At 41.6% G+C, this 20,883-nt stretch overlaps 1 protein-coding gene across 9 annotated transcripts in view; it reads left to right on the top strand.

The window, feature by feature from the left end:
- Positions 1–36: 36 nt before the first annotated feature.
- The window catches only part of BRD1 (bromodomain containing 1), a 72,595-nt gene continuing 51,748 nt past the window's right edge, over positions 37–20,883 (top strand). For 3 of the 9 annotated variants that reach the window (XR_005266790.2, XM_038181574.2, XM_038181570.2), the window contains exons 1-2: positions 37–10,773; positions 15,210–16,590. Coding sequence is in view for 8 of the 9 variants with exons in the window: in XM_038181574.2 (XP_038037502.1) it covers positions 15,224–16,590 (1,367 nt within the window). In the remaining variant the exon portion in view is untranslated. Of the gene's footprint in view, positions 10,774–11,264; positions 11,789–15,209; positions 16,591–20,883 lie in introns of those variants that run through there. The other 6 variants (XM_072033013.1, XM_072032999.1, XM_038181567.2 and 3 more) reach the window with 6 other exon arrangements.

Here is a 20,883-nt window from a genome sequence, read left to right as displayed (position 1 = left end):
AGCGGCGGCACGCACGACGCACAACGCACAACATGTCACCGCGCCGCAAAATGGCCGCCCCCGCGCCGGTGGCGGCGGCGGGGACGGGGCTGCTGCTGCGTCTCCCGCCTCCGCCTGGATCTGAGCTCCCGTGTGGGCGCCGCGAGGGGAGGCGTTCAGGATCGGTGGTGGCCGTGGTGCCGGTTCCTGCTGGCTTGGGATCCCAGCGCTCTCCGGTTCTGGTGTCCGGCTGTTGCTGGCTCGCTGCCTTCCGTGCTTGGGAAGGATCGGTCAGGGTCCCCAGGCGGACCTGACCCACGCTTTGCGTTCGGGGAAGGGGATGAAGTGGGGTAGGTGATGGCTTCTAATGTATGGAGAGCCGAGTGGAAACATGGTCTGGTGAGGCTTTGACGTTTGTTGCCAGATTCCTGGTGGCGGTCACAGGCATCCATTACTTTGACTTCAGTGTCATCAGTGACGGTAACTCGCATCTTGCCTTCGGCAGGAGAAAAGCAGTCGCAGTACTGATGGTAAAATCCTTTTTTTGTTGTTCTGTTTTTTAAAGCAGTGCTATGTTTTAAATTGAGTCAGTGTTTAGAGAGAGAAGTTCATTTTCTTCAACCATCATATTTAAGCAAGTACCTGTTTCTTGATGTGAGTCGTCTTCATCAGTTAACTGATTTTATTTATTTATTTATTTTAATGAACAAATTGAGGCCATAATGTCTTGGTGGATTATGTGTGCATATGGGGGGGGAGGGGGGGAGGGGAAGGGGAACAGCTGATCCTTCTCCAATATGAAATAGTGGAGCTCTTGATCATTTTTCTACACTGTTTGTCATGGTTGTACTTCTGTACTGTTTGCTCAGCCTTCCAAGTGGATGTTGCTGGTCAGCATAAAGTAAATGGTCTGTTATAGTTAGTGCTTCCTTGGGAAATCTCTTGCAAAGTTCATATACTGCTCAGACTTGAAATAAAGTAGGTATTAGAGTGTGTGCTGACAGTCCTTCTTGGTTCCACAGTGTAACTATTTAACTTATGTTTTTGCAGTTGAGCTGCTACTATAGAAAATTGAGGCCAACTAACTTGGAGGCCAGAGTAATTTGAGACAGTGTTACTCTGGCTTGCCCAGTTTCCACTGTTACAAAAATGCATTTATATGGATACAGCTGCCTAAAAACAAAGTTTGGTCTTGGCCAGGTCTCTTGGACTCTGTAACAAATGTGGGAGCTTAGCTAAGGCACTGTCACCAGTCTCTTGACTAGCAATCAAGCGATCATGGTGATTATTTAACATGCAATAATAACAAACAGAAATGTATCGTCTCAAAAAGCATGTCTTAGAGAACTATGAAATTGTAACAATGTGTTGAATGTTACTTGGAATTATATAGTTACTCTCACCGCACAATGAAAGGCATGACAACATAAGAATATGTGCCAACTTTTTTTTTATAATAGCTATGACTTTCAAGAGTTTTCAATTTATAGTTGAAAACTGTACAGCAAGTTTTTTTTTTAAAAAAAAAAAAAAAGAAAATTCATTTTGTACTCTCCCACTGCACATTCCTGATTCTCCACACATTTTTCTGAATGTCTTTTTTTTTTTTTTTTTCACATGTTCTAGTATGGAAATTTCAGCAATGGTTAAAGAAATTATCTACTTTGATTAAATTATCTCAGTTACATGAAAACCAGTCTGTGTATAGATGTATATCACACATAGAGTGTGATATAGCTGTAACTTCCTTCTGTTCTACAAAAACACACCAGAAATGTAAGAAAGTCAGTCTCAAAAATCTGAACACAACAGCTCAAAAAGACTTATCTCAAGCAATCAGTTAATATGAAGAATAAAACAAAGAGATGGGGGTGATCTGATAAGGTGACTGCAGAGGAAAGAAAGTAACTAGTACCTGGGGAAGGCTCCAGACTGCCAGCTTGTGGTGGATGTCACAGTTTTGGGTGTAGTGATAGTCTAAAGATATAGATTCTGCATAAAGCATGCAATCTGAGGTGTAAGTATGTGAAAGAACATAAGCCTTTGGAAAATGGATATTAGGAAAGCTTACACAAGGCATCTTGACAGTAAGTAACCAAAAATTTTCTTATTTAACCTCAAAGAGTATCTTCCCCCCCCCCCCCCCCGTTTATATATTTTTATGAACTTGTTGTCTGTTTCAGGTATAGTGAATAAACACTTTTATTTGTACTTTTAATTTAACCTGTCATGAATTAAAAGTGATCTGATACTAAATGAATGTCAAAAATTCATTTCTCAGTCCCTGGAGTAAACTGCAAAGTACCTAGCTCCCTGTTGTGTTTTGTGGAGTATCAGAAGGCTAAGAGATCATGGTCCCAAAGAAACTGTTCAGATTCTCTGGAGAACAGGTGTTTTGGGCTCGGAGAAGAAGGAAATATCACTGCACTAACCGTAAGTCAATAGCTCTCTGTCATTCTCAATACAAGGGCAGGCTATAATAAAAGCCTAAAATCAGCAGGCAACTGGGTGAAAACCTGGTGTCCATTCCTACCATGACAGACAGAACATATATATTCCTTAAATGTATCTGTTTCTCTGTCAATATGCTGTTACAAGCTATGAGAAGATTGCAGAGGTGCAGTTGCTGCAGATAGAGCTTTGTGTTCTGTGGTCTCAGAGTCTCTCCAGCCACTAATCTTCTCATCTTAATTTGAATTTATTTTTCTTATCTGTTTGTATTTTTTTCTTGGTAGTAATGGTAACAGTGATGGTGCAATGATAAGTTAATGTAGTTCTGTCTTCCTGAATGTGTATGCTACTGGAGATAGTTAATGTTATAATGGTATACTGGTAATACCAGTGGTGGGAGCAATAACCATTTTGCTGCTATTACTTGGTTTTAGCAGAATTTAACAGCAAACCTCTTCATACTCAGTAACAGAAACAAACTTATCACTCAGACCTTTAGCTTCACCTCAAATGCCTCGTGTATTGGTAGTGCATTTTCCATATGAAATCATTAAGACAAAAACTGCCTTAAATAGTACTTCTTAAATCAAGCATAAAGATTCGGTGCCTCTTGTATGCACTGAGATAACTTATTTAATAAAACAATTTATTTTTTTTGTATAGACTCCAGCCTCTTCCAGGACCCTGTGTAGACAGTGCCAACTTAAAATCAAAACCTTAAAATAAAGGTCAGAAGTACTAAATTTGGACGTCCAATTTAGTATCACAAGGGTATGGTTTCTAAGAACACTTAACATAGGAGAGTATTTATATATTTAGCATACATACCCCATTAACTTCAGCAGGCACTTGGCTCTGCTCATCATATCCAAGGTGTCAAGCTGGATGCTCAGAAAAGAAAGAATGAACAATTATGCAGTGGTTCTGAGCAAGTTTAAACAGCGTTTGCTGCCAGTGCTTTTATATTAATTACCTCATTTGTCACAAACAACTGTCTTATCTCTGGTTTTTTTTGTCCTGGATTTATAGCACATTAGGAGTGTATGTTGGTAATTTTGGTGTGGAGTTGTGCATATGACAGGAAGTTCAGAGGATTTATTCATATGGAATATGAATGAGAATATGAAATATGAATTCATATGGAATGAGGATGATGCTGGAATATCTGGAGTCCTATGTGGAGTGATCACATTGAAGACCCTACTTTTTTTTTTAAGATTCATTTTGCTTTATGAGGCTATATTATATATTAGAACTGATTTATATATATGTGATTTTGGAAGATCTCTATCATCCATCACCAGGCACTGGTCAAGGTTGCCAGGTCTGAGATAAGGCAAAGAAAACCTACACAGGGCTCATTACTGCTTGCTTGTTATCTGATACATACAAGTAGGGTTTCTGTGATCAGGGGACGTCTTTCTCTGGACTCCTTCTGAAGCTATGAGCTATATCTGGTTTTCCTGTTTGTTAATTTTTTGGTGGATATCATGCATTCAGAATCTTGCTCCTGATTTATTTTTTCACTTCCACAAGGTGATGTCACCTTGCTTTGTTGTCTTTCCTCATGTAAATGAGGAGACAAGGTTTTAATTCTAAATGAGCCCATCTATTCTGGGATTACTTCTGCAGTAAATGACTGGGGATTCCAACAGCAAGGCTTCCTCTGCTACATACCATCTTAATCATCTGCAGACCAGGTCTGTCCTTGAGAATGAATGAGGAAGAGGTAGTAAAGTAATTAAGGCTGGATTTGTTTCATCGCTGATTGAATTTTAATTTAATTATACCAGAGCTGAAGTATTAACTCGGTGTAAACACTGGATTCTTTCTCAGAGATGCACCTTTGAGAGTGATCTAACTAGGAAAAAAAACTCAAAATTTGTGTTTTATTAGATATTAAGAGTTACAAGTTCTGATACTGACAGCAAGAAATTGGAAATTCCTTGGAAGTCTCCTAAGTGATTTAATACATAAAGTGCGTAAGTTATTAACCTTTTCCTGATCCCTTCCATAAAGTTTATCAGAGAAAATAAAAATGTGTTTCTAGTAATACTGTTTACATGCCAGCTTAAGCAGTTGCCTGAATTCAAGTTGAAAGAAAAATCTTCTGAAACCCAAACCTGATGAGGAGAACAACTACAGGAAGAAGTTATAAACTACTGAAAATGATGTTTGATTTGAAAAATCCATTGTGTGACAAGTACTTTTGTGGAGAGCAATCCCCCTCTCTCTTCCTCCTCCCCCCCCCCCCCTTTGTGGCTGCTTTTTGACACAAATTTTCAGTTCAAATAATTTAATTTGTTTCATTAACCTTCTATAAATAGTCTTCATCTGCTGAGTTCCTCAGGACATCTTGGGGAAAAAAAGAAGTCAAAATACAATGTAAATTGTTTAGCCACAGTGGCTGTAGTTCTTTGCTCTGTAAGTACGATATATTTAGAACTTTTCACATAGCAATTATTGTTTTGCTCTTTGATTCCCACCCATTACCGCTGACATTTTCTCTTTGCCCATAACTTGGCTCAGTTACTTATTCTATGTGAATTGACACAGACATTCCCATTCTAAACATGCAGCTTCTTTTGTCAGCTTAAGCTAATGATGCCTAATAATTAGGAACACTAAAGGGGCACTCAGACCCTGGGTTTACTTTTCTGCTGCCTTCCTTACTCTGGCAATCATGTTTGTCTGATTGTGCAGTGAGGCAGTTCAGGGGACTAAACAGAAAATCAACAGGCTAAACAGTGAAGGGTTATTATAATGGCAATTACCATTTGGCAGGGATAGCTTCCCATAAAGGCTTCTGCAGGTGGAGTTACCATACAGAACATATTAAAGGTGCCAATCTGTAAGCACTAGGAATTGAATAATTAATGCCAAAGAGGCAATGACGGGAGAGAAGGGGAATAATACTTCCTTGTTTAAGGCTCTGTCTGCTCTTCTGTAAACAACAATATCATTAGGTATGAGTCCAAATAACTGCTCAAATTGTGTTTTTTTTTTTGTTTTGTTTTTTAATCAGCTTAAGAAGAAATACTAAATCATATAGCTTTATTTCTGACCTGCTTCTGAGCTTTTGAATCTTCTTACCTCACAACAATCCTGAAATTTCAGCAATGTGGTTGACATAAGTTCTGTGGTTATATATCTTGAATCACCAAGGATGCATTCATTGTATTATCCTTTTCGTTTTCATTAAGCATAGTTCCGTTTTGCTGTTTAAAAGACCTACAGGTGAGTAGATGGGTAATCTCTGTGCTTTTGGTGCAGCGTTTTGAAAAAATAGAAGTTAATTTGGGATGATTCTTTTGTGAAGTGTAACACAGATATGCTTTAACATATATTCTAATACAGTATATTTTTTTGTTTGCATGTTTGTTTGTTTTTTAATATTTGCAGTGCCTGCGGGGGTAATTGCAAGCCCCACCTTCCATTATGCAAAGGTTATATGCACAATCCGCAAAGAGAGCCTTATAACTGCAAAATCCCAAAGGTATGTGATGTTAAAGGATTTGGAACAGTGGAAGGGTAAGGGAGGCAGGAAGTAGGTTTCGTTGTCAATTCTGCCTCTCAAAGAGCTGTTTAACTACAAAGGCTACATAACTTTTCTTGAAATAGGTGACTCCAAGCAGTAGTTCATACAAATGCTTAAATGGAAATGGGGTAAGGACCTTTGCATAGCAGCTGTACAGCCTAATGACCACTCTGTCAAATGGTCTGTAAGTATTATCTATAGATAACATTCCACAGGACTGCTCAGCACATGTAAGTCACAGAGGTATTTCTTAGCAAGCGCAGTGATGTAGCTTGAATTCTAGTGGAGCTCTGATGATAAAAGGACTCTGTCTTTATCAGTATCATAGGAGGCACTGACAGAGACTGCAGTCTGTTTTAAAACATGTTTCAGAGAAGGCTGTTCTTTTAGATCACCATGAACTCTCCTTATCAATTTTATAGAGAACCTCTTTCCTTCTGAGGATGATAAAGATGGAGCATACAGAAAGTAAGAGTTAGTGAGGCCAAAAGAACCAAAATACTTTGATTCCGTAGCAGTTAGTGAACAGGGGTGAACACCTATATTATTTCATCTTACCTAAGCCTTTGTCACAGTGTGGTCAAAATCTTCAGGACTGAATGAAATTAAAAAGGAAATGCATGATTCTTACTAACTAGAGAACAAAGAAGATGTGCAGTAATCTTGTAGTGAAAAGACTCAATGCTTTTCTTCTGTATTTGAAGCTAAAAGGTTCTGGAATTGCCATCTAGGACTTTGGACCATATCTCCTCTTCAGTCTCATATGAAGATGTTGTCTTTCTGTCTAAGTATTGATGGATCAGTGATACGTGGATTTGTATTTAAATATAGCAGTTCATGGAGATCCGCCAAAAGAGGTGCAGGGACATTACACCACCACACAGACTGAGAATAAACAGTTGTGTTTTTGTCAGCATGTTGCTGTAACATGTCTTGTGATAGAGTTGCAGCATCTTAATCACAGTGTATGCTGTCTGGACTTCCGCAATATTTGGGAACAACCTTTTTTTAAGAACAGCTGGCCTTGCACAGTCAGCCCCCCTGAGTAATTTGCCAGCACCACAACTGATGAGGTAAGTGAAATGGAAAAGCATCCCCCTTACAGGATGTGAGAAACCACAGTAACATATGTTATCAGACATATTTTGGGGGAATATAATTATGTATTGAGTGTAAAGAAGCAAACCATATAGTGGGGAAGTGAGACTTAGGAAATTTTATGGGGACAGTTTGGTTTGTGGAATCATGTAGTGGTGTTCAATGTCTTAGCGAAGTTAGGCAGAGTTGTCGCCATGCTGGTGTGAAGACCCATGCATGCAGTCCAAAATCTATCTGGAAACAGAAAGGTTCTTATGACTTCTAAAGAACATGTGGCATGGGATCTGGCTCTTGCTTGTCCCTTTAGCAGCTGTCTGTTCAAAGAAGGAAAGGGATACAGAGTTCTGTCCAAAGAAGATCAGTACCACTGCCAAAAATTAAAGGCTGCAGCAAGTCCAAATTGATCTCTATTAATCTGGAACAAAAGTTTTGCTGTGCAGGTGATATACTTGAGCAATGTAGTAATGTCTCAAAGGTTGATTATGAAAGGGAAAATGAGCAGATGGATAGCATTTGAGTTTGTTTACATGATTCTTTCCTCTTGAAATGTTTGCCTTAAGAATTTGATAACTACTGCAGGTGAAAGCTGGTAAGCAGAAGATATTCCATCTGTGAAAATCTTTCTTGGAGAGTGAGTCAGCAGTGGCAACTTGAATCAAAACCTGATGCTGCTAAGCAGGAGTGTGAAGATTGTGATGGAGCGGGAGCAACCCCCCCCTCCCCCCCCCATTGAGTTAGTGCCAAAAAAGGTGATGAGGGTCCTGTTGCCATCAAACTATCATGCAGAGGGCCAGTTATCTTTTTGCTTGAAACTGAACGGCATCCCATTAAAATTGTTTCCGCCTCTTCCAAAAATGGAAAGAAAACTATTTTGAGGTGCTAGGTCTCACTTGTGAGATGGAGCAGGCAAGGAAACAAATCTTTGAGATTATAGAAGCATGTGCTCAGGACTGGTCAAATATACCAGGCAATACCATACATTTTTGCATTTTGAAATAATGCAAGCTAACATTACAGATTTTTAACATTGAGGATTGAAGATCCTGATCTAGCAGCCTTTCATAAGGTCAATGAGAAGAGGTTTGAAAGTGTAAGGCTCCTATTACTGGACTGTGTGTCAGGCCTGCTCTGATCTTTGTGCCATTGCTGTGAAACACTGTATCAAGGAATTGCATGCATTCTGTGCCAGAGCCTGGGCAGTCCATAGTAAAAAAAATCATACCTTCTTCCTGAGGTTAATTGCAAGGATCCAGAGCCCTGATGAACCCTGCCTCTAAGTTAGTAATTTGAAGTTGATTTACTGTCTTTAGTATGGGCACTAGGAAATGAAGCTTAGCAGTTCTTTGAAACTCTGCAGAGAATCTGAGGAGCACAGAGGCCTTTCTGTGTTACGCTAAAATAGATCAGAAGCCTCTCATTTCAAATCAGTTGGGAGATCAGATCCTGGCACTGTAACACATTGTCATGATTGATTCAGGCTGTGCTATGAGTCCTTGGTCAACAGGTCGTGGGAATCAATGATGCTGCCACTGTCTTTATAATGAAATGACTTTTGAACTACCACTTCCTTTTTATTTTTTTATTTTTTTTATCAGCATGAAGTTTAAGACATTACACTTTACGGATGGGGTGTTTTTACCAAATGTGCCTTGTGCACAGGGCAGGCAGAGCTGGAAGATGAATCTCAACAAAGTCATGTAAGTAGAGCTTACCAGAGAATGAAGCATGAGATCAAACTGCAAAAAGATAGTTAAATGGTGCAAATACATGTATGGAATGCTGCATTATTGAAGGCATGTGCTGCAGTCCACCTGGCAGGAAAAAAAAAAAAAAGGAAAAGTGCCAGACTTACTTGCGCATCAGACACAGGGAAGTATGAACACCATCAAGCTCTGTGGAAAACTTGTCTCCAGTTATAAAGTGCTTGTACAGCTGCAGGACAGATACATATGTGGATTATCAGTTAAAAGATGAAACAACATGGTTTTTATCATAAATGGGATTTTATTATATTATTAGTTTGTTGACAATATTTGTAATTTCTAGTCATTTTTACTGCTTGACTGTACACTAACATATATGATTTAGTACGCTGCTTCCTCTTTAGTATCCGTCACAAGCTGAATTCTATATTAATTTAAATCAACGTGTTGTAAGGCTTCTGAGACTGATGGTATGACCATCTAACCAGAGAGTAATTCCTTATAAGCAGTACACAGATGACCTGTATAGTTAACATGCTTTTTTTTTTTTTTGAAGTCAGAAGTTGAAGTTACTGTGCCAATGTGATCCTACAGATCTGCTTTTACAGGGAGTGCAGTGCGCAAGTGTTAGCTGTTTTAATACCCTCTGCTTTGCTAGAGAGCAGCCTGCTTGGATGGTCCTTGGGGGGGGAAGGAAACGAGATGGAAAGTACTTATATTGCTTGTTGAACAAGATTTCTTTAGCTAAGTTACTTGAGCTGTTAGGACCTTACTTCACTTTTTGCAAGTAATGACAGGTGTATCTATACCTGATTTCCTAGCCATAAATCTGTTGTTGAAGTAACTGCTGGTTGAGGCAAAGGATTCTAGTGAATATATATATTAAAAAAAAAAAAAAAAGTTATAAAAGAGTTATGAAGTTGTTTTGAAGAAAGAAGAGGGTTGCAGATGGGCAAAGAGCGCCACACCTACTCTTTGCTGTTTTTCACTGCACGCAGGACTCTTTCTGTGTGATAGGCAAAGACAAGTGTTTCTCTCAGACAGGGCTAGCTCAGAAGTTTTTGAAGCATGTGGGTGCAGCTGTCCCACGGAAACACACAGTAAAATCCTCCAGATCTCGAACATGGCTGTCTAAAAATAATACTCCACAAAGGCTGTCCTTTGCGCGGGGAGCTAGAAACAACCCGGTTTTTGCCCACTCAAAACGTAGAGGCCGATCCCAGTTACTCAAAAGCAGAAGCGCGACCCGGAGACGACGTAAAAGCGAACTTCTGAGCGAAGTCGCTAAGCTCGAGCTTGGACTTTGCCCGCAGAAATAATAAATCGCAGTTCCGCGCAGCTCCCAGCCTCGGTTTTGCAGTGCAGCAGCCCTCCCCCGTCCCGCCCAACACACACACACACCCCGTTCGCCCGGGTTTAAATCCCCCCGCGCTGAGGCATTTCCGTGCCCCCTCTCCCTGCCGGGCCGGAGCTTTCCCGCCCTGTCCCCTGAGGCGCGGCCCGGCGCTGCCTCCGCCATCGAGGGGCGGGCGGGCGGGCAGCGGCGCGCAGGCTCCGCCCGGCGGCGGCGGCGGCAGCAGCGGCGGGTCTGGGCGGTGCCTGGCGCCCTCCCGTCCCTTCCCTCTCCCTCCTTCCCTCCCTCTCTCCCTCCTTCCCTCCCCCCCGTCGGCGCAGCGCTGTGGTGAAGCCGCATTGTTTGTGCCGAGGGGGGAGGGGAGCCGCTCAGCCCCGGGAGCCGAGCGCCGAAGCCCGCAGCCGGAGCGCGACCCGCGCCGCGCCTCACGAATGCGCCCGGACCGGCCGCAGCAGCAGCAGCAGCAGCAGCAGCCCCGCAGCCAGCGCCGGGCCGCCGCCGCGGGCAGCGCCGCCCTCTCAGCGCCCGCCGCCGCGGGAGCGGGCGGCAGCGGCAGCAGCAGCAGCAGCAGCAGCGGCGGGAGCTCCGCCATTAGGGCGGCAGAGGCGGAGCGGGAGGTCTGTCAGCCGCGCCTCGGCGGCTCCCACAGCGTGAGTGAAGCCGGAGCAGGGCGGCGGAGGGCGGCGGGGCCCGCCGACCACCGGCCCGGGAGGGAGGGTGGGTGAGGTGGGAAGGGAGGAAGGGAAGGGCCGGGCCGGGCCCGGCGGTGGCGGCGGTCGGGGAAGGCTGCGCGGGGGGGAAGCGGAGCGCGGCGGTCTGGGGGAGGGCGCCGCTCGGGCTGTTTTGTCAGCCGCCATCTTGGTGGGCCGAGTATTTTCGCGGAGGGGAGGGAGGGCGGGAGGGAGGCGGCTGTTGGGAAGGGCCGGGAGGTGATGGGCCCGGGCAGGAACCATCCTCCCGGGGGCGGAGGGGGGGAGGCGGGAAGGGAGGAGGAGGCGGAGGGGGGGGGGGGGGAATGCCGGGGCCGGGCAGGAACCATCGGGCGCGGAGGGGGGCGTGCGCGCTGGAGGCTCCCTGGGCGTGGGCAGGAAGTGGCCGCGCAGGAGCCGCCGGGGGCGGGGCCTGAGGGAGGGGGCGGGGCCTGAGGGGTTGGGGGGCGAGATGGCGCCGGGGGCCGGGAGGCCTTGGGGGGGCTGAGGGGGATGGGGGCGTCGCGTTGCGGCAGCCCCGGCGGTCACCGCAGCGGCCTCGGCGAGGCCGAGCCGCCTCCCCCCGCCCTCCTCAGCCTCCTCTGCCCGCCCCTGTCCTCCTCAGTCTCCCCCGAGGGGAAACGCTCCCGCTCCGAGGCCGTGGGTGGTGCCCCCCTCCCCCCCCCAGCGGCGCTCGCCTGCCCTGCCTCATGGTGTGGGGCTGAGCGGCGCCCCGGGGCGCGCTGTGTCCGATGGCCCCTTGGGAACGGCGAGGTCCGGTCCAGGGAGCTGGGCGGTTAGGGCGGAGGTAACCGGGACCGAGGCTGTGAGAGGAGTTTGTGAGCAAGGGGTGCGTCGTGGTGCCTCTCCTGCTGGTGATCCCGTGCCTCCTGCCGCCCTCACAGACAGCTGTCTTCGTGCGCTTGTGCTGTGGCGAGGCAAGCTGGCTGCTGGCGCCTCTTCCCAAGCAGCTGAGGTAATTCCGAGAGGGAAGAGCTGCAAACTTTCCTGTCTGACCTCCTACACTCTTCGACTTGTTGAAAGAGGCAGAAAAGTTGTGGCAGAAGTATATTGAAATTACTCCGCTACAAGCGTGATGTTGCTTTTTCAATATCAACTGGGAACTGGTGGCATAGTTCACTGCTTTTCAAAGTTACATGCGTAGCCTTCATTCCTGGGGGCCTGCGGGACACTGCAGAGGGAGAGGGAAGAGAGCTGTCTGATAATTAACCAGGAAAAGCAAACTAAAAGCCGGTCATGAATTTGTTATGTAGAAATCCAGTCTTCCTCTGGAATATTTATGGGACACTTGCAAATAGAAGACTTGTGAGGGCAACAGAACAAAGCTACTGCTGCTTTGGCTCCTGGAGTGCTGAGGTTATTCACACTTAAGTTTTTGTGAAATTATGCCAGATTAGTACCAATTCCAGATCTGTGTTCACTGTGTTATATGTGTAGGGTATCCATTGTACCAGCAAATCATAATTTGTTTCATGATTGAGCTTTATGTACAGTTGAGTACTACAAGGAAGGTTCTTAGATGTTAGCTCAGCCACGGTTTAGCATTGATTCATACAGTTTGACGTTTCTGGCAGTAGTCCTTGGTGAGAATGCACGTGCTTCAAAATAGTTTCTTCCTCTTGTCTGCTTGCAGCAGTGCCTAAGAATTTCAGGAAGATAGGTGTAGAGAGATTGGAAATTATTATTATAGTACTGTAATACTGGGTTAGGTTAGATAATTAAATGTGGACAAGTAGCACAATTCTTGATTCTGAAGGCTACCTCCCATGTCTCCCCCAGTAATTTGTTCAGAACACTGGCTGTCTTCATGAATATCTTGGCTGGTTATGTATCTGTTCATAATTGTAGGAAGAGAGATTTAAAGAGAAAACAGACCTTTACATCTAGACAAAATTGCGCAACTGTGTGAGATGAACGTAACTAAATGATCAGGGTTATTGTTTGTTTGTTTTTATTGGTGACTAAATTCAAGACAAGTATCAAAAAATACCGTAAAATGAAACCATACTGATCTGTAGTAGGTTGCTGTACACTGACACATCATGTACTAGCTATAAAAATCTCTCATGTTTGTTCACGTTAATAAACAAATCAGGGTCATTGTGATATCTTTGGCCTCTGAATCACAAAATCTATTGTGAAACTGTGGGAACTAACTTCTAATTGCAGTTAAATTATCCGTATGCCTGTTTCTAGTTAGTGGGCCTTCTATAACAGCATTAGTGGTATAAACTTCTGGAGTTAAGAAATAGGTCTAATTTAATCCAATGTCATTTAACAGAATTAGATTATTAAATATTTCTCCAAACTTGTTTGAAGAGGTGGAACCTTTTTTATTCTTCCGTTATTTATAAAGAGCAGATCAGAGGTGTGTGATGATTAAACACTGACTTGTCTGGTTTTGAGCTTGTGCTATAAAAACAAGTAATAAGAATTAAGGAATATCTGTGTAAAAGTCAGATCTGTGAGTAATACGCTTAATCTTCACATGAATAATAAGGGTAGCTTAGATTCATCTTTTTAATTTCTCTTTGGGAAACAAGGTCAATTTGTGATAGCAGATAAGACCCTCTCAAGAGTTGCTTTTAACACTTGTTGCCTAAATTGTCTAGTCTTCCCTTAAAATGAGTTCCTTCGGGACTTTGAAGGTGGATTTCTTGAAATTGGTGTCAGACAACAAAAGCAAAAGGCAGGCTGCACAGGATGTTTTGTGTATTAATTGTTCTAGTCTTTGCTATTTTCTTCATAAAATAGCTACAGTGCTTTGTTACAATAACTGTGCTCTGATCTCTGTAATTGTCTGCTCTTTTGGCAATACATGCTGATGCTAGCTGAGTTATTTTAACTAATAGGTGACACTGACGTGAATTTGTCAGTGTTGCAGTATTTCTGTCTGATCAGAATTAAAATAGGAGGCCCTAATAATATTTTAAGCAGGTGATTAAAGATCAAGAGTTGTTTTTTTTTTTTTCTGTACCTGAGGTTGAAGTTTGCTTTATTAATGATTTATTAGGAAGGGGAGTAAAAGAACTTTTAAGCTTGGGGTTATTGGTTGGTTCTGTAATAGTGTTCAGCCTCTTTTTTTTATTGGGGGGGGGGGGGGGGGAAACGTGTCATATAGACTATAAGCATGGAAGCTGTTAATGAGAATTTCTGTAGTCAAAATGCATTCCTGTTCTAGTCACGGTGCTTCATTCTAGGGAAAAAAAAAGGTCTATTTCTTTGGTATGTTGTATGTAATGGGTGCTGATCTTGTTCCAGCAGCTGATAAACTTGGAAATGATGTCATTTATATTTTATAAAGAGCTTGGGCTTGAATTTAAAGACAGGGAGATACTTGCCTACTCCAGTTGCTGAGGAGAACTCTTGAAGAATGGATTGAGGGACAAGGGTTTGAGGGATGCGTGCACGCACAGATGCACCCAGTGTGTACCCAGAGCCTAAGTCAAATTACAAGCGGAATATTTCATAACTGTAGCCCATACTTCACTGTATCAGTCACTGCAAGTTTAATTGTGTTCTTGTCATTTCGAGCATCTCTTTGTATTCAAAAGTTTTGGCGCTGACTGGGATTCAACCTACTAGTATGGGAGTTATGTAAAACAGTAAAATGTGCATTGATGCTGGTAACTCTGTGGCCATGGCAATGATGTGATTCTCAGATACAATGCTTGTAGAACCGTTTCTGTGGTAAGTGTAGTAAGGTAAAGAATAATAGATTCATGAAGAATTTAAAAAAAAAAAAAGCTGTCAAGCTGCATGCTTGTCAAATTTGGAGTTATGCATGTTTTTCTAGCTGTAAGCATAGGTGTACTAACAGAGCTGTTAATGTATTTCAAACTGCATTGGATACAGTTGTGGGAAAAACTTTCAGGATTATGTAAGTACTTTCAGATAAAAAAAATTTCAGACGGAAAAAAAAGATGAAAAATCTGAAGCTCAGGGAAAAAAAAAATGAAACTGCATTTTTAATTGCAATTCCAGTTACTCAGCAGTTGTAAGAAAATCTTTAATACAGTAATTCCAATGTAACAGCTCTATTTTTCTGTTGCATTTCTGATTCTTTTTTTCTTATGCAGAGTTGTTCCCGTTAGCTCTTCTGCAGCATTTTTATTATGGATTTTATATAGCTGTGTTTACTTAGAGAAGCTAGCATTTAGGAGATCATTTCATCATCAAGTTACTTTGTTCAAGCCTGAGCAGTCTTATAAACTAAGGGTGAGAAGCATTTTTCTGTTGTTGCTTGTTTTTTTTCTTCTAATTGGATAGGTGGTTTGGGAGCCATAGGACTTAAGTTATTTCTTTTAGTATAATAAAACTAACACTTTCAAGTCATTTTTCAGAGTTCGTAGTTTTAACTGTTGCTTTCATTCTAGGTAAACATTACCAAATGAGGAGAAAAGGAAGATGCCATCGAGTATCGGCAGCAAGGCATTCTTCTTCCCCATGCAGTATTAAGCACTCCCCTACACGAGAAACCTTGACGTACGCTCAAGCTCAAAGAATGGTTGAAATAGAAATTGAAGGTCGCCTGCATAGGATCAGTATCTTTGATCCTTTAGAGATTATATTAGAAGATGATCTTACGGCCCAGGAAATGAGTGAATGCAACAGCAATAAGGAAAATAGTGAAAGACCACCAGTTTGTCTAAGAAGCAAACGGCATAAAAATAACAAAGTAAAAAAGAAAAATGAAGTTCTTCCGAGCTCACACGGTATACCTGCTACAACAACTCCTCTTCCAGAACCAAAAGTACGGATTGTTGAATACAGTCCCCCTTCAGCTCCTCGGAGACCTCCGGTTTATTACAAATTCATTGAGAAGTCAGCAGAAGAACTTGATAATGAAGTTGAGTATGACATGGATGAGGAAGATTATGCATGGTTAGAAATAATAAATGAAAAGCGGAAAAGCGATGGAGTGTCAGTTGTTTCACAAAACATGTTTGAATTCCTTATGGATAGGTTTGAAAAGGAGTCTTATTGTGAGAACCAAAAACAGGGTGATCATCAGTCTTTAATTGATGAAGATGCAGTGTGTTGTATATGCATGGATGGTGAATGTCAGAACAGCAATGTAATCCTGTTTTGTGATATGTGTAATTTAGCAGTACATCAGGAATGCTATGGGGTGCCATATATACCTGAGGGTCAGTGGCTCTGCAGACACTGTCTGCAGTCCCGTTCTCGGCCTGTAGACTGTGTGCTGTGCCCAAACAAGGGAGGTGCCTTTAAAAAGACTGATGATGATCGCTGGGGACATGTTGTGTGTGCTTTGTGGATTCCAGAAGTTGGATTTGCCAATACAGTTTTTATTGAGCCAATTGATGGTGTCAGGAACATTCCCCCGGCCAGATGGAAGTTAACATGCTACCTCTGTAAACAGAAAGGTGTTGGTGCCTGCATCCAGTGCCACAAAGCAAACTGCTATACTGCATTCCATGTGACGTGTGCTCAAAAAGCCGGTCTATATATGAAAATGGAACCTGTGAAAGAACTAACTGGCAGTGGGACAACGTTCTCTGTAAAAAAGACTGCCTATTGTGATGTACATACTCCACCAGGTTGCATACGGAGACCTCTAAATATTTATGGAGAAGCTGAAATCAAAAACGGTGTTTGTAGGAAGGAGGGATCAGTCAGAACTGCTAGGTCTACATCAAAAGTCAGAAAAAAGACAAAAAAGGCCAAGAAAACAGTGGTTGAACCCTGTACAGTTATGCCAACAGTATCTGCTCCTTATATCCCTCCCCAGAGGTAAGCAAACCATCCAAGTGAGAGAAACCTTTATGTATTTACCTGTTTAATCTTAAGCCAATGCTTTTAGATACTGACTTAAAGCCTTTGTGTGTTTCTTCTATGTCTTCCTTAAAGGCTGTATTCAGAGGATTAATGTGAATGATGTACCTTGTACTTCAGTGAAATTGCATTAAAAATGCAGTAACTTCTTTAGATAAATTAGTAAGTGGTCTGACTTCTTGAATTCAGAAACTTTTTTTTTGTCAGACCAATTGATGTTGTGTGTGCAGTTGTCTGCTGTACTTTTGAAAATTATCCACTGAATTCAAAATAGCTTGTGTAGTTGACATTCATTTTAAAAAGCCAAGCTCAAGGTTAAATGTATTTATAATTTAGGAATCTGAACTTATTTTCCTAACCTTAAGACCTCCAAAATAAAAATTAAATTGGCATATATAGGATTTGAATCTTGTTTCATCTCACATAACTTAAGCATAAATTTGTACCTTAAGATCTATGAGGGTACAACAAGCCCTCAAAGAAATACTCTTCTTGCAGTGCATAGTAATTTTTCATTTTTCTCCTGTATCTGCATTTTCCTTTTGCAAATACAGTAGCATTTATGAAGAATTTGAGGAATTTGCTAACCTATGTACTTTTTTTTATTTTAGAAAAGTTGATTGTAAATTAGTTGCATTCTTAGTCATGTAACCAAAAATGAATGTGCTCTCCCATACAATTCTGCTATAAAATCTATTCTATAACTTCAGTGTAATCTTTCTGTTTGAACAAAAAATAATTAATGAATGTGCAAATGAGTTTTAATCCTAACCGTGTCTTCACTTACAAATTCATTTTTTGTAAGAAGATCTGTTTAAGCTGATTCTTCTACTAGTGTACCTGTTGCAGTTCTTGCAGAAGCTTTTATTACTACTGCAAATATAAACACCAGAGCTGAAGTTGCCCTTTACATTTAACGTGCCATGTTTTTGTATTTTAACAGTGATGAACAGGGGGCTTGCAGATGGCTCTAGATCTGGTGAGGCTAGAGGAGTGTTGCCTGCTTGAGAAAGTGGGGGTGGTTCAAGTGGTGTTTTCATATGTAATAACAGAATGGAGCAAAATGGAAATGTTGTTTATCTTTGTTTCAGGGGTTAAAGGTTTTGGAACCAATTAGATTAGCTACATCGTAGTTTAAAAGAGCTGTATTGTCTCATTTCAGATTTCTTTCACTTCTAATGCATTTCAGCAGTGGAAATACATGTTTTGGGGATATGAGTAATGAAGAAAAGCTCTGGGTTAGAAAGATACAACTTTGGTTTTGCTGAACATTTGATAAATAACTCACTGTGCTAAAAAAATGCAAAATTGGACTATTGGGACTAAAACCAAGTTTGCCTTTATTGAGTATTTGTTTTGATACCAGCTTTTACAACATCAGTATGTTTGCTTAACCCTTGAATTAAATTCTTATTGAAGTTAATAATAGCACTTTAGAAAGTTTCTCCAAAAAGGCACCAATTCCCATGTGCAGCTTAATCATGTACAAGGTTCTTAGGATAATATAAATAAACCATGCTTTTTGAAAGCTGGATCCAAAGTCTCAGGTAGTGAACACTTAAAACTGCTTAAATTAATCTAAATAAGTAATGTTTTGAGATTGCAGTCCCTTCCTGCAATAAGATTTGCTAATGTATGTAGCTAGCTATATATTGACTTTGACAAACAGCCTTTAGCTCCTGTGTGGTGTTTGCAAACATCAGATAGTTACACTGTTCAGTTCTGTGATTCGCTTGGTTTTGTTTGGTGATACACTGAAGAAAGGCTTAAGTTGACAGTTAGCAACAAATCTTGTTATTTGAAATGGTGCTTTTGTCCATGGGAGGGGGAGCTCATATAAAAGAATTTCCTTTTGACTGAATTAAGACAATCCCGATTGATTTTTTTTTTCTCCTTCTCTGAATAAACTACAAAAGGCAATGGGCTATGTGAGAGTTGAGAACGAGACTGCATGTTCTCAGTTGTAGCACTGGTAATGCTTGCCACAGGTAACTTGTCAGACACCAACACTAAAAGGATAGTATCATCAGAATTGTGTTAGTTCTTTTTATGTGTTGTTGCATGCAAGGAACAGACTTGTAAAGGGTATTCATTTCTAAACTTCTTTCCAGAACTGCAGAGGGTCAGTTGTATTCCATGTATGCTCAGCTTCATGTTACTGGATGCAAGCATAGATATTTGTATTAATTGACAAAATACAATTTCCTGATACTGTATTCTGTATCAGAGGTGCACGCTCGTGGTGGTGTTTGGCTTGGTGTAATTTCTTCATCATTAATATCTACACGATAGCTGCAGTAGTACACAAATGTGAAGAATATAGTGAGCGGGAAAATATTTGGTGGATGTAGCCATTGAGCACACCTGCTCAGGGAAACCATTCTTGTCATACATGTTTAGCTGAAGGTAGAAGGGGTGTATATTGTTGGTGAGTGTATGTAGAAGACTGGACATTACACTGACACCAATTATAATAATTCTGTACTATAAGACATCTGTCTTAATATTCAAGGTATGTTAAAAATACTGGTGTAAAACAATGTACTTCATAATTTTTGACAACTTTTTGTAACTCATTAATTTCTGTATCTACTTCAAATTACACAGGTTGTAATTCCTTAGTCATTTATAATCTGTCTATTATATGGCCCCACAGGCTTGTCATCTGGGAGCTACTGAGTGTAGGGTCAGAAGATTTTAAATGGTTTTAATAGGAGATGAATGCTTGTTTCCCCTCCCTTCTTTTTATTTCTGGGCATCTATCCTCTCTTACCTCATTTTTTTTTTTTAGGAAGTCCATACCTAAGTATCCACTTTCAAAGGTGTGGGATGTCACATTAGAGCCTGGAGGTGTCTTCAGTTTTCAGTGCTGTCAGTGCAGGCTCCTTAGTAAGTTGCTTAGCACTTGGAATAGTACATGAGACTAATGGGGAATCTCATATTCCCCATTGAATGCGGGTCCATAGAAGGGCGACGAAGCTGGTGAGGGGCCTGGAGAGCAAGTCCTATGAGGAGCGGCTGAAGGAGCTGGGCTTGTTCAGCCTAGAGAAGAGGAGGCTTGGGGGTGACCTTATTGCTCTGTATAAGTACATTAAAGGAGGCTGTAGCGAGGTGGGGGTTGGCCTGTTCTCCCATGTGCCTGGTGACAGGACGAGGGGCAATGGGCTAAAGTTATGCCAGGGGAGTTTTAGGTTAGATGTTAGGAAGAATTTCTTTACTGAAAGGGATGTGAGGCACTGGAACGGGCTGCCCAGGGAGGTGGTGGAGTCACCATCCCTGGAAGTCTTCAAAAGACGTTTAGATGTAGAGCTTAGGGATATGGTTTAGTGGGGACTGTTAGTGTTAGGTTAGAGGTTGGACTCGATGATCTTGAGGTCTCTTCCAACCTAGAAATTCTGTGATTCTGTGATATGTATATACATGATTTGCATCAGACCTTTCTGTTTACAGAAGTGTGTTCTCTCTTCAGTAAGAAATTCCACTCATTTTTTGTTGAAATATAAAGTGTTGAAAATTGTTGCTTCTCTTGAATTCATCAGCTTTTTTTTTTGTTTGTTTGTTTTTTTTTCAAGGCACAGAAATGAGCTTAATCTAGTCTCATGCTTCTGGGAAGTGTCAGAGCAGCTACACACTTTGTGGGAGGAGGCAGCGGAGAAGGATGTTGCCTCCAGCCAAAGCTCTGTGTGACAGGGACAGGCAGTACCTGGGTGCTTTGGCAATAAAGTCAGAATGCCGACCTCCTGCTGTCACCAGCTAATTTGTCTGGAAACAGTGGCAAATTGTTTTTGCAGTGCCAAAGTGCAGGTGCATAGTTCACCGATGATGTGTGATGGTTGAATTTTGCCTAGTTAAATAAATTAGTCTTTTTTTTTTTTTTTTTTTTTCCTTAATTAAGTACAAAAAGTATTGTCTTTAGATAGCAGGCCCAAAATTTCTGAGTTACGGAATTCTGGCTTTTATGGTTGACTTGACAATCTAAACCTTGTTTCTTGTCTGCATGAGTTAACTTGTACTAGCTCTGCACATTTCTTGTGTTTTTTGTTTGTTTGTTTGTTTTGTTTTTTACCCTGTTGCTACCTATCATTGACCTTTATATCAGCTACCTTACTCAGTGAATAGGATGGATGCACAAAGGAAGTTTTCAGATAGAACATTACAACTAATCTGGTTTCTCTTATTTTTGAATGCTTGGTTCTGTATTATGAAAAACATTGTTTTGGTGTAGTCTCTTGATTTTGTGTGCTGAAAGAG

This window comes from Anas platyrhynchos, chromosome 1 (assembly GCF_047663525.1).
Source record: "Anas platyrhynchos isolate ZD024472 breed Pekin duck chromosome 1, IASCAAS_PekinDuck_T2T, whole genome shotgun sequence".
In the NCBI taxonomy this organism is placed as follows: Eukaryota; Metazoa; Chordata; class Aves; order Anseriformes; family Anatidae; genus Anas; species Anas platyrhynchos.
Note: the sequence above shows the minus strand (reverse complement) of the source record. Positions and strands in the feature narration are given on the sequence as shown.